At 65.3% G+C, this 11005-nt stretch overlaps 2 protein-coding genes across 2 annotated transcripts in view; one reads left to right on the top strand and one right to left on the bottom strand.

The window, feature by feature from the left end:
* Positions 1 to 9228, top strand: part of UBA1 (ubiquitin like modifier activating enzyme 1) — a 14345-nt gene extending 5117 nt beyond the window's left edge. Inside the window, exons 4-25 of the mRNA XM_017839958.1 lie at positions 518 to 652; positions 872 to 978; positions 1108 to 1198; positions 1305 to 1437; positions 1596 to 1693; positions 2151 to 2297; positions 2771 to 2926; positions 3064 to 3174; positions 3522 to 3602; positions 4027 to 4182; positions 4526 to 4691; positions 4923 to 5119; positions 5380 to 5444; positions 5989 to 6184; positions 6287 to 6361; positions 6825 to 7014; positions 7246 to 7334; positions 7432 to 7524; positions 7915 to 8106; positions 8396 to 8497; positions 8587 to 8687; positions 8945 to 9228. Of these exons, the coding sequence (XP_017695447.1) occupies positions 518 to 652; positions 872 to 978; positions 1108 to 1198; positions 1305 to 1437; positions 1596 to 1693; positions 2151 to 2297; positions 2771 to 2926; positions 3064 to 3174; positions 3522 to 3602; positions 4027 to 4182; positions 4526 to 4691; positions 4923 to 5119; positions 5380 to 5444; positions 5989 to 6184; positions 6287 to 6361; positions 6825 to 7014; positions 7246 to 7334; positions 7432 to 7524; positions 7915 to 8106; positions 8396 to 8497; positions 8587 to 8687; positions 8945 to 9080 (2817 nt within the window). The 3' untranslated portion in view covers positions 9081 to 9228. The remainder of the gene's footprint in view (positions 1 to 517; positions 653 to 871; positions 979 to 1107; positions 1199 to 1304; positions 1438 to 1595; positions 1694 to 2150; positions 2298 to 2770; positions 2927 to 3063; positions 3175 to 3521; positions 3603 to 4026; positions 4183 to 4525; positions 4692 to 4922; positions 5120 to 5379; positions 5445 to 5988; positions 6185 to 6286; positions 6362 to 6824; positions 7015 to 7245; positions 7335 to 7431; positions 7525 to 7914; positions 8107 to 8395; positions 8498 to 8586; positions 8688 to 8944) is intronic.
* A 126-nt stretch (positions 9229 to 9354) lies between these two features.
* CCDC115 (coiled-coil domain containing 115) lies at positions 9355 to 10975 on the bottom strand. The gene is made up of 5 exons (XM_017839956.1): positions 10932 to 10975; positions 10528 to 10667; positions 10164 to 10292; positions 9660 to 9914; positions 9355 to 9582 (listed from the first exon to the last, which is right to left on the bottom strand). Exons 1-4 carry the CDS (start codon positions 10973 to 10975, stop codon positions 9694 to 9696), a joined length of 534 nt encoding a protein of 177 aa, XP_017695445.1. The 3' UTR covers positions 9355 to 9582; positions 9660 to 9693.
* Between the last annotated feature and the right edge of the window lie 30 nt (positions 10976 to 11005).

The following is an 11005-nucleotide window of genomic DNA, read 5'->3' as shown; positions in this document are numbered from 1 at the left end:
TGGGCAGGTAACACCCCCTGGGCAGGTAACACCCCCTGGGCAGGTAACACCCCCTGGGCAGGTAACTCCTCCACCTCATCCCCTGGCCCAACCCCCCTCCTAGCCAAGTCCCACCTGGGGTAATTCATTTGGGAGAGAGAGTAAGTAGTTTTCACACTTGTTTTGTGGTGGGGTCAGGTTCCTTTAGACCTTAAGTATTTCCAGGAATATAAATACTCCCCTTGGGTTTTGGATATTGCTTGTGGTCTTTGGATGTTTTCCATGGGCTTTAGTGGCTCTCTGGGTACCTGAACACCCCCCAAGGAGAATAAATCCCCCACAATTGCTCCATTTGGGTTGTTAAACTCCCCCTGGATTTGGGGGGGGGGGGTGCCTGGGTGCTTGGGGAGGTTGGGGGGTTGTGGGTTGCTGGTCTCCCCTGATCCCCCTTTTTTCTTCTTGAGTTCTGCCTGAAGGAGGAGAAGGTGGAGGTGTTTGAGGGTGCTGGGCCCCCCCTGACTCCCCTTTGCCCCCCCAGTTCTACCTGCGGGAGGAGGACGTGGGGCAGAGCCGGGCGGAGGCGACGCTGCCGCGCCTGGCGGAGCTCAACTCCTACGTGGCCGTGACCAGCACGCGGGAGCCGCTGTCCCAGGAGCTGCTGGCGCCCTTCCAGGTACCCCAGCCAGGTGTGCCCCCCCGCAGGGGGCAGGTGTAGCCCCCTCAGACAGGTGTGCCCCCCCTCTCAGGGGCCAGGTGTACCCCTCCCGGGCCACCTGTACCCCCCTGGGGGTGCCTGTACCCCCAAAGCCCCCTGATAACCATGTCCAGTTGACGATCCCCCCACCCCAGGTAGGTGCCCCAGGTGACACAGGTGACCCTTGTTCCCCCACAGGTGGTGGTCCTGACCAACTCCCCCCTGGAGGAGCAGCTCTGGGTTGGAGACTTCTGCCACAGCCACGGCATCAAGCTGGTGGTGGCCGACACGCGCGGGCTCTTCGGGTGAGGGGGCCGGGGGGTTCTTGGGGACTGGGGCCTCTTTGGGTGAAGGGGGGCTGGGAGGGCTCTTCAGGGGATTCCTGAACACTGAGGTTCCTTTTTGGGGGTCTCCCACTGACGCCCCCCTTGCAGGCAGCTGTTCTGTGACTTTGGGGACGACATGGTGGTGACGGACCCCAACGGGGAGCAGCCCCTCAGCGCCATGGTCTCCATGGTGACCAAGGTATGGGGTCGGCTCAGCACCCCCTGTGCGTCCTCCCCCTTCCCAAGGGTACCCTGGGGGGTTCCTGGGTGTCAGGGTCCCCTCAGCGCCCACTGTGTCCCCCCAGGGGTGCCCCGGGGAGGTGACGTGTCTGGACGAGGCGCGTCACGGCTTCGAGACGGGCGACTTTGTCACCTTCACCGAGGTGGAGGGGATGGAGGAGCTGAACCGCTGCGGCCCCGTCGAGATCCGCGTCCTCGGTGAGCCCTGGGGCTGTGTGATGACAACCCTGGTTATCTGGGGGTGTTCTAGGGGGTGTCTGACACACCCGGTGCCCTTTTTGGGGGTCTCCTGGATGTCAAGGTCCCTTTTTGGGGTGCCCTGGAGCGGGGGTGCCCTGGTGACACCCCTCCCCCAGGGCCGTACACCTTCAGCATCGGGGACACCAGCGGGTTCGGGGACTACGTGCAGGGGGGCATCGTCACCCAGGTCAAGATGCCCAAGCACATCCACTTCGTGAGTGGCACTGGGAGCTCTGGGGGGCACTGGGAGGGCTCTGGAAGGCAGGGAGGGGCAGTGGGAGAGATGGGGAGGATTGACAGGAGTTTGGGGGAATCTGGGAGCACTGGAAGGGGGCAGGGTTGTATCGTGGGGCACTGGGGGAGATTGGGGAGCACCGGGAGAGGTGGAAGGTTGTGAGGAGGGGAGTGGGACATAGTGGGGGAGTAACAAGAAGAGTTTATAAGGGAATTGGCTAGACGTGGGTTTATAGTGGGGGTCACTGGTGCCCACCTGTACTTGTCTCGCTGCCCAGGAGCGGCTGTACTGGTTGTACAGTCACTGGGTTGTACTGGGGGCACTGGCATGCTCAGCTATTGCTGTCCCAAAAGTGACTGTGGGAGGCACTGGGGGGTCACTGGGTTACTCTGGGGGCAGTGACCCTCACCTGTCCTTGTCCCTGTCGCTGTCCCAGAAGCGGTTCCGGGATGCTCTGGCCGAGCCGGAGATGATGGTGATGGATTTCGGGAAGGCCGAGAGACCCTCGATGTTGCACTGGGGGTGGCAGGGGCTGCACCACTTCATGCGCCAGCACGGCCACCCCCCCCGGCCCCGCCACCAGGTGGGGACATGGGGGACAGTGGGGTGGGGGGACATTGAGGGTCTTGGGGATGTGGAGGTTACCAGGCCCTGCCCCAGCGTGGCCACTCCTGTGGCCCCTTTCCAGCTGCTGGGGACGCTGAGGGTGTTGGGGACACAGAGGGTACTATGATCTTGCCCACATTTGAGGTCGTCAGAGGTGTTGGCGGCTTGAAGGGACACAGGGAACATGGAGTCATCAGGTCCTGCACCAACAGGGACCCCCACCATGGTCCTGCCACCATTTGGGGACACTGGGGCCATTGGGGGTGTCAGGGACACTGTGGAGGTTTTTGGGGACACTGTGGGGACCATTGAGGCCGTAGAGACCACCAGCCCCTTCACCCCCACCACCACTGCTGGTCGTGGCCCCTTGTTGGCGTCCCCAGCTGTGTGTGCCTCCCCCAACGCCACGTGTGTGCCCCCCAATGCCACGGGGGGGTGTGTGTGTCCCAGGGTGACGCGGCCGAGGTGGTGGCCCTGGCCCGGGAAGTGGCTGCGGGGGCGAAGCTGGACGAGGAGCTGGTGCGGGAATTGGCCTTCCAGGCCACCGGGGACCTGGCTCCTGTCAACGCCTTCATCGGGGGCCTGGCGGCTCAGGAGGTCATGAAGGTACCGCACTTGGGCCCCCGGGAACCCCCAGGCCCCCGTGTCCCCCCGGGGTCCTTGTCCTGTCCGTGACGTGTCTCTCCGGAGTTGCTGCCTCGTTCCTGACGCGTCCCCGGGGTCCCTGCGCTGTCCCTGCACAGGCCGTGTCGGGGAAGTTCACGCCCATCACTCAGTGGCTTTACTTCGACGCGCTGGAGTGTTTGCCCGAGGAGGACCGCGACCTGCTGCTCACCGAGGAGCAGTGCCGGCCGGTGAGGGGCTGGGGGCACCTGGGCGGGCTGGGGCACCCCCGGGGGGGGAACCCCTGGGGGTGTCTCCTCGGTGGGATGTTGGTTATTGAACGTTTGCTGGAGGAGACCCATTCGTCACCTCGTTGGGGACACCCTTTTTGGGGACACCCACGAGCGGGTACCTCGATGGGGTTTGGGTGGCCCCTGAGCCCCCGTGGGTGGCCGTGCCTTGAGGACCCCCTCGCTGTACCCCCTTGGGGACATCCGTGGGCAGGTGTCACCCCTGGGCCCTGTGGTGGCTCTGTGGCTCCAGGGGTGTCCCCTGGAGGTGGCCCAGCCGGGTGACCCCGGTGTCACATCATCCACAGCGCAACAGCCGCTACGACGGGCAGATCGCCGTGTTCGGGGCGGAGCTGCAGGCCAAGCTGGGCGCCCAGAAGTACTTTGTGGTCAGTGTCCCCAGCTGTCCCCAGAGTCCACGGCAATCTATTTTTTGTTTTGTCTCACGTCCTTCAGATGTCACAAAATGTCCTCTCGTGACTCTGCCAAGCGCCGCCGCTCCCACCCGCGTTTCCCCAGCCCTCCTGGGTCATTTTGGGTGGTGTTCCCAGGTGTCCCCATGTGTCCTTGGCAGTGTCTTGACTGTCTTTGAGAATCCCTAAAGTGTTCCCTGGTGTTTTCACAGGTTTTACTCTGGTGCTCAGTGTTCCCAAAATGTTCCCATTTCCCTTCAAGCGTCTTCCAAGTGTCCCTGTATATCCCATGAGCATCCCCAAGTGTTCCCTCAGCCCCGTTCTCTTTCTACTCATGTGTCCCCAACCTCCTGGCCCACCTCGGGTTCTGTCCCCACATGTCCCCCCATGTCCTTGGCAGGTGGGGGCGGGGGCCATTGGTTGTGAGCTGCTCAAGAACTTTGCCATGGTGGGGCTGGGCTGCGGCCCCGACGGCAGCGTCACCGTCACCGACATGGACACCATCGAGAAGTCCAACCTCAACCGCCAGTTCCTGTTTCGGCCCTGGGACGTCACGGTGAGGGGCCGGACGGGGAGTGGGTGGGGCCTCAAGGGGTGGGAACCTGCATAGAGTTGGTTAGCCTTGACTTGGCTAACAGGCATTACCTGAAGGTGGGTGGTGATCGGAGGGGCCTAAGGAAGGAGTCGGGGTGGAGGATGAGTAGGTAGAGGCAGTGGTGGGACTTGGGTAACCACCACCGAGGTGCTGCCGTTGAGTTGCTCAATGTCAGCTCGGTGTTAGTCGGGTTGGGTGGAGTTTCCTGGATGTGTCACGGCACTGGCAGAGGCACAGGGAGGTGTGGCTCGGGAGGGTGTGTCCTGGAGGGGTGTGCCCTCACCGGCTCCGTGTCCCCCCACAGAAGCTGAAGTCGGAGCGGGCGGCGGCGGCGGCGCGGGAGATGAACCCGGCGCTGCGCGTGAGCAGCCGCACCGACCGCGTGGGGCCCGACACCGAGCGCGTCTTCGACGACGACTTCTTCGAGGAGCTGGACGGCGTCGCCAACGCCCTGGACAACGTGGACGCCCGTGAGCGGGGCCTGGGGGGCTCGGGGAACATCCTTTGGGGGCTGCAGGGGGCTCTGGGGGGTCCTCAGGGGGCTGGAGAGACCCTTGCAAGTGTATAAGGAACGACCTTTTCTGGGGCTACCCCTGGGGCCTGGCAGCACTTGGGATGTCCTATATCCAAGGGATGCCCCGTGGCTGTGGGGTGCCCCATAGCCCCCAGATGTGTCTCCAGCTGACCCCAGGTCCCGGCAGGGCTGTACATGGACCGGCGCTGTGTGTACTACCGGAAGCCGCTGCTGGAGTCGGGCACGTTGGGCACAAAGGGCAACGTGCAGGTGGTGATCCCGTTCCTGAGTGAGTCGTACAGCTCCAGCCAGGACCCCCCTGAGAAGGCCATTCCCATCTGCACCCTCAAGAACTTCCCCAACGCCATCGAGCACACACTCCAGGTGTGTCCAGGTGTGCCGAGCACCTGCCAGGGGTGCCCAGGTGTGCTTGGCACCTCGTGCCCCATGAAGGGACCACAGGTGCCAGGGTCCTGTTTTAGGGGGGTCCCAGATGTCTGGGTCCCCCGTGGGGGATTCCCAGATACCTGGCTGCTGTTTGAGGGGTCCCAGGTACTGGGGTCCTATTCTGGGGAGTGCCGGGGTCCCTGTTTTGGGGGGTCCCAGGCACCAGGGTCCCCCCAGTGACAGCCCCTCCCCTGCAGTGGGCACGTGACGAGTTCGAGGGGCTCTTCAAGCAACCGGCTGAGAACGTCAACCAGTACCTGATGTGAGTGTGGGGGAGAGGGGGCACCCCCAAAGCCCCCGTGAATCCCCTCCACATGTCCTGCATCTCTCACATGCAGCACCCATATAGCCCCATGCCCATCCCCCACACCCCATGGCACCCCATTCCCCCCATTTCTCCCGGGGAGTGGACACTACACCTGGGCAGGACCCCTGTATCCCCCATAACCCCCCCATAGTTCGCCTGTGATTCTCTGTACCCACCATAAACTCCTGTAACCCCCCTGTACCCCCTTTTCCCCCAGGGACTGCAAGTTCCTGGAATGGACGCTGTGCTTTGGCGGCACCCCTGTAACCCCCTGTACCTCCCATAACCCTCCTGTACCCCAATTCCCCTGGGGACCCCAAGTTCCCAGAGCAGACACTGCACCCGGGCGGGACCCCTGTAACCCCCTTGTACCCCGCACGATCCCCGTTTCCCCAGGGACCCCAAGTTCCTGCAGCAGACGGTGCACTTGGCTGGGACCCCTGAACTCCCCATAGCCCCCCGTGTCCCTCTGTAACCCCCTTGTCCCTCCTTTTCCCAGGGACCCCAAGTTCATGGAGCGGACGCTGCGCTTGGCGGGGACGCAGCCGCTGGAGGTGCTCGAGGCCGTCCAGCGCAGCCTCGTGAGCGACCGGCCCCGGGCCTGGCCCGACTGCGTGGCCTGGGCCTGTCGGCACTGGCACCGCCAGTACAAAAACAACATCCTCCAGCTGCTGCACAACTTCCCCCCGGAACAGGTGGGGGGCTTGGGGGGCACGGGGAGGGCACCCACAGGGAGCATCGTTAACGTCAGTTGGTTTGTTAACCCCTAATTGCCTCGTTCACTTCCTGCCCTGCAGAGAACGAACTCGGGGACCCTGTTCTGGTCGGGGCCCAAGCGCTGCCCCCACCCCCTTGACTTTGACCCCAACAACGTGAGTTGGGCCCCGTGTGGGGAGGGGGAGCTGTCACCTGGTGGGGGGGCATGTCCTTCAGGTGCCATCAGTCCCCATCAGGGGCCATCGATCAGCCCTGGGTGTCTTTGGCCATCGTTGGGTTCCACTGTCTTTGGGTGCTCTCTGTCCATTTCCAACATCACCCCGCGTCCCTTGGGGGTGGCCATCGCTGTTGGGAGGTCTTGGTCACTCTTGGGTGGAGGATGTCACCATTGGGTGATGGATGTCACTCCTGGTGGCTGTTGCTCACCTTTGGGTGCTACCCCGTGGCACTCAGCTAACGCCTCTCACTCTTGAACACGCCACCTTTGGGTGTCACCTGTCCCCCTTTAGTGTCATCCCATCCCTCTTGGGTGTCCCCGCGTCACCTTTGGGTGTCACCCGTCAGCCCTGGGTGCCGCCCGCGCCCTGTGGGTGCCCCCTGACCCTGGTGCCCCTCCAGCCCCTGCACCTGGACTACGTGATGGCGGCGGCGAACCTGTTTGCGCAGAGCTACGGCATCGCGGGCTCGCGGGACCGGGCGGCCGTGGCCGAGCTGCTGCGCCACGTGCACGTCCCCCCCTTCGAGCCCAGGGCCGGCGTCCGCATCCACGTGTCCGACCAGGAGCTGCAGAGCGCCAACGCCACCCTGGGTGAGGGGCTGGGGGGCATGGAGGGGCTTAGGGGGGCTGCCAATGCAGCCCTGAGTGAGGGGCTGGGGAGGCTCAGGGGGGCTGGTGAGAGGGGCTGCTGGTTGGATCAGGGCATTGGGGTAACTGCTGGGGTTGAGGGGTACTTGGAGGGCTGGGAGGGTCCTACGCATGTAGTGGGGTCCCACTGGGGTCCTGGGGGTGCCAGGGTCCCACTCGTGTCCCCACCCCCAGACGACGGGCGCCTGGAGGAGCTGAAGGCGTCGCTGCCCAGCCCGGAGGAGCTGCCCGGGTTCCGCATGTTCCCCATCGACTTTGAGAAGGTGGGTGCTGCCCCCCCACCCCAGAGAGGGCTCACCCCCACCCCTGGGTGCCCCCCAGCCCCGGGTGCTCACCCCTTGCCCCCCTGGGTTCCTCCAGGACGACGACACCAACTTCCACATGGATTTCATCGTCGCCGCCTCCAATCTGCGTGCAGAGAACTATGACATCCCCCCGGCCGACCGCCACAAGGTGGGGGCTGGGGAGGGGTCCCAGGGTGTTAATGGGGTTCCTGTGGGTGTTGGGTGGGTCCTAAGGGTGCTATGTGGGGTCCTGTGGATGCTGTGGGGGACCTGTTGGTGCTGCAGGAGGTCCTGTAGGTGCCGGGGGGATCACAGGGGTGCTATTGGGGGGTGTCTGGGGTTGTTATGGGGGTTGTGGGTGCTGGGGAGGGTCCTGTGGGTGCGGGGGGGGGTTCTGTGGGGTGTTACCAGGGCTGTTACTGGGTGTGGGTCACACATGGGTGAGTCAAGGGCTCACACTGGGCCTGTTGGGACTGTGGAGCCCTGGGGGGCTGCAGACCCCTGGGGGGGATCAGGGGCCGTTGCCCCCACTGGCCCTACAGGCCCCTCCCGCCCCCAGAGCAAACTGATCGCGGGGAAGATCATCCCGGCCATCGCCACGACGACGGCGGCCGTGGTGGGCCTGGCCTGCCTGGAGCTCTACAAGCTGGTGCAGGGGCACCGCCAGCTCAGCTCCTACAAAAACGCCTTCCTCAACCTGGCACTGCCCTTCGTCGGCTTCTCCGAGCCCCTCGCCTGCCCCCGCAACAAGGTGGGGCTCGGGGGTGGGGAGGGGGGGGAGGTCACTTCTGGAGGGGATTTGAGGTCTCGGTTGGGCTGAGCTGCTGCCCCACAGCTCCCTGACCACAGGGGGTGGGGTGGGGGGAACCTACAGGGGCCCCGACCCACCCCATGGTCTTAGTGACTCCCCAAGACCCCCCACTGCCCCTGTGGGTGTTTGTGCCCAGCCGTGGCTCTGTGGGTTGGACCCGCTGACACCCCCCCCACGTCGGGCTGATCTTTCCCACCCCCCGGCTCTGACCCCCTGCTGTGCCCCCCAGTACTACGACGTGGAGTGGACGCTGTGGGACCGGTTCGAGGTGCAGGGGCTGCAGCCCGACGGGCAGGAGATGACCCTGCGCCAGTTCCTCGCCTACTTCAAGGTGCTGGGAGGGACTGGGGGGACTGGGCAGGGGGCGGGGCGGTCACGGGTGCCTGTGCCCCGCTGAGCCCCCTGCGTTTTCCCTTCCAGAAGGAGCATAAGCTGGAGATCACGATGCTGTCCCAGGGCGTGTCCATGCTCTACTCCTTCTTCATGCCGGCGGCGAAGCTGCGCGAGCGCCACGACCAACCGTAGGGCCAGGGGGACACACCCTGGGGAGGGGGCACGTCCTGGGGAGGGGGACAGGGTCTGGGGAGGGGGACAGGACATGATGTTTGAGAGACATCCCAGGGGTAGGGACGTATCTTGTGGGAGAGGGACAGGGTACCAAAGAGGACAGATCCCAGGGGTGGGGACAGGCCATGGCTGCATTCCCTCTGGGTGCTGGTTCCCAGGACCAGGCCCCCCCGACCCCCCTGTCCCCCCTGTGACCCCGCTTTGCCCCCAGGATGACGGAGATCGTGACCCGGGTGTCCAGGAGGAGGCTGGGCCGCCACGTCAAGGCGCTGGTGTTCGAGCTCTGCTGCAACGACATCACCGACACCGACATCGAGGTGCCCTATGTGCGCTACACCATCCGCTAGGGGGTGCCACGCCCCGGCCACGCCCCCACAGACCACACCCCTGCACCCCACCCCTCCCCATAGTCGTTGTTGTGTCGGTCCCGCCCACCGGGGGCGGGGCCTGGGGGCGGGGCGAGGGCCCCGCCCAATAAACATAGACGTTGGCAAAGGGGCTGCCGCTGATTGGGTGGGACAGGGGCGGGGCAGGGAGGGGTCACATGGGACCCACATGGCTGCCAGGTGACATGGGGTGCACGAAGATGGTGGCACGTTGGGGACAGAGGGGACACAGCGCTGGTGGCACCACAACAGCTTTATTGGGGGAGACACGGGGGCCCTGGGGTGGTCCTGTCACGAGGGTGGTGACAGCACTGCCACCCACTGCTGGAGCTCAGTGTCACCCACGGGGTCCCTGGGGGCTCCGTGTCACCCACAAGTGGGTCTGTGTCACCTGCAGGGTCCTCGAGGGGCTCGGTGTCACCCGCAGGCAGGCGCTGCGTCACCTGGGAAGGCTCCGTGTCACCTGGGAAGGGTCAGCATGTTACCTGTGTCCCTGTGGGTCGTGGTGCCACCTGTGCTCCTCTGTGTCCCCCATGTCACCTGCAGAGCGTCCCTGGTGCTCTCAGTGTCCGTGTCACGCAGTCCCCGTGTCCCCCGTGGTCACTGTGCCACCCTCAGTGTCCCCTTGGGTCTTGACATCACCCGGCATCCCCGTGGTCTCGGTGTCCCCGGGGGTCTCTGTGTCCCCCCTCTCTCTGGCCAGGAGCCGTTTCTGCCGCAGGAGCTGCCGGTACCGCGTGGCCGCGGCGTCCACGGTGCCCTGGAGCTCGGCCACCTCCACGGCCAGTGTCACCCCTGGGGCCAGGGGGCCAGAGGGGTCACATGGGGTCATGACCTTTGGGCCCTTCCCAGTTTTGGTTGATCCCCCGTTCTTTGGGGACATCCCAGATTTGGGACCCCCACGGTTTGGGGACCCTCCCCCTGCTTTGGGGGACCGCTCTGGTTCGGATCCCCCAGTTCCCCCCAGAGTTCAGGGGTCCCCCAGATCCCCTGTAGTTTTGGGCCCCCCCCAGGCGCCCCCCAGTCCCAGGCCCCCATTCTCACCCCTCTGGAAGCTGCCCTGTGCCTGCCGCAGGCTGGGGGGCACCAGCACCCCGAACCAGCCCAGGGGGTCTGGGGGGGGCCGGGCGGGGGCCCCCCCTTTCTCTGGGGCTCCCCGGCGCTGCCGCAGCCCTGGGGGGAGGGACAAGGTCAGTGACCCCCCAGAAAACAACTGAGAACACCCCCCAGTTCCTCCCCTGCACCCCCCAGCATCCCCCCCCAGCACCCATGGGTGATGTCCCCAGGACGCCAAATTCCCCCCCAGCACCCACAGGGACCCTCCCCGGGCACCCCCGGTTCCCACATGGTCCCCCAAGAGACCCCAAACCCCTCAGAACTCCCCAGGGACCACCCCAACCCCCCTCACCGTCAACTCTGTCCTGCTGGGGGTTGGGGTCCTCGGGGTCCCCCCCTGTTCCGAGCACCTCCTCAAAGTGGGGGCGTCCCCCTGGGTCCTGCCTGGGGGTGACACAGGGACATGGTGTCACTGCCACCCCTGGTGTCCCTCTGCCACCACAGAGACCCCCCAGCACCCCCTGACAGCCCCCAACAGCCCCCCGAACACCCACCCTGCACCCCCCCGTGGGGACATCAGTGTCACCCCTATGTCACCTCCCCAAATCAAGGACATCCCTTTGTGTGTCCCCTGGTGTCCTCCCCAGCCCTGTGTCCCTCTGCCAAGTGTCCCAACATCTCATGTCCTCCCCATGTCCCTGCCACCCCCCGCCATGGTCCCCCTGATGTCCCAGTGTCCCCCCCCCGTCCCTGTGCCCCCATGTCCCTGTGCCCCCCATGTCCCTGCCACCCCCCGCCATGGTCCCCCTGATGTCCCAGTGTCCCCCCCC

The sequence above is a fragment of the Lepidothrix coronata genome, unplaced genomic scaffold (genome assembly GCF_001604755.1).
Source record: "Lepidothrix coronata isolate B3197 unplaced genomic scaffold, Lepidothrix_coronata-1.0 Scaffold609, whole genome shotgun sequence".
Classification (NCBI taxonomy): Eukaryota; Metazoa; Chordata; class Aves; order Passeriformes; family Pipridae; genus Lepidothrix; species Lepidothrix coronata.
This window is presented reverse-complemented; position numbering and strand designations above follow the sequence as displayed.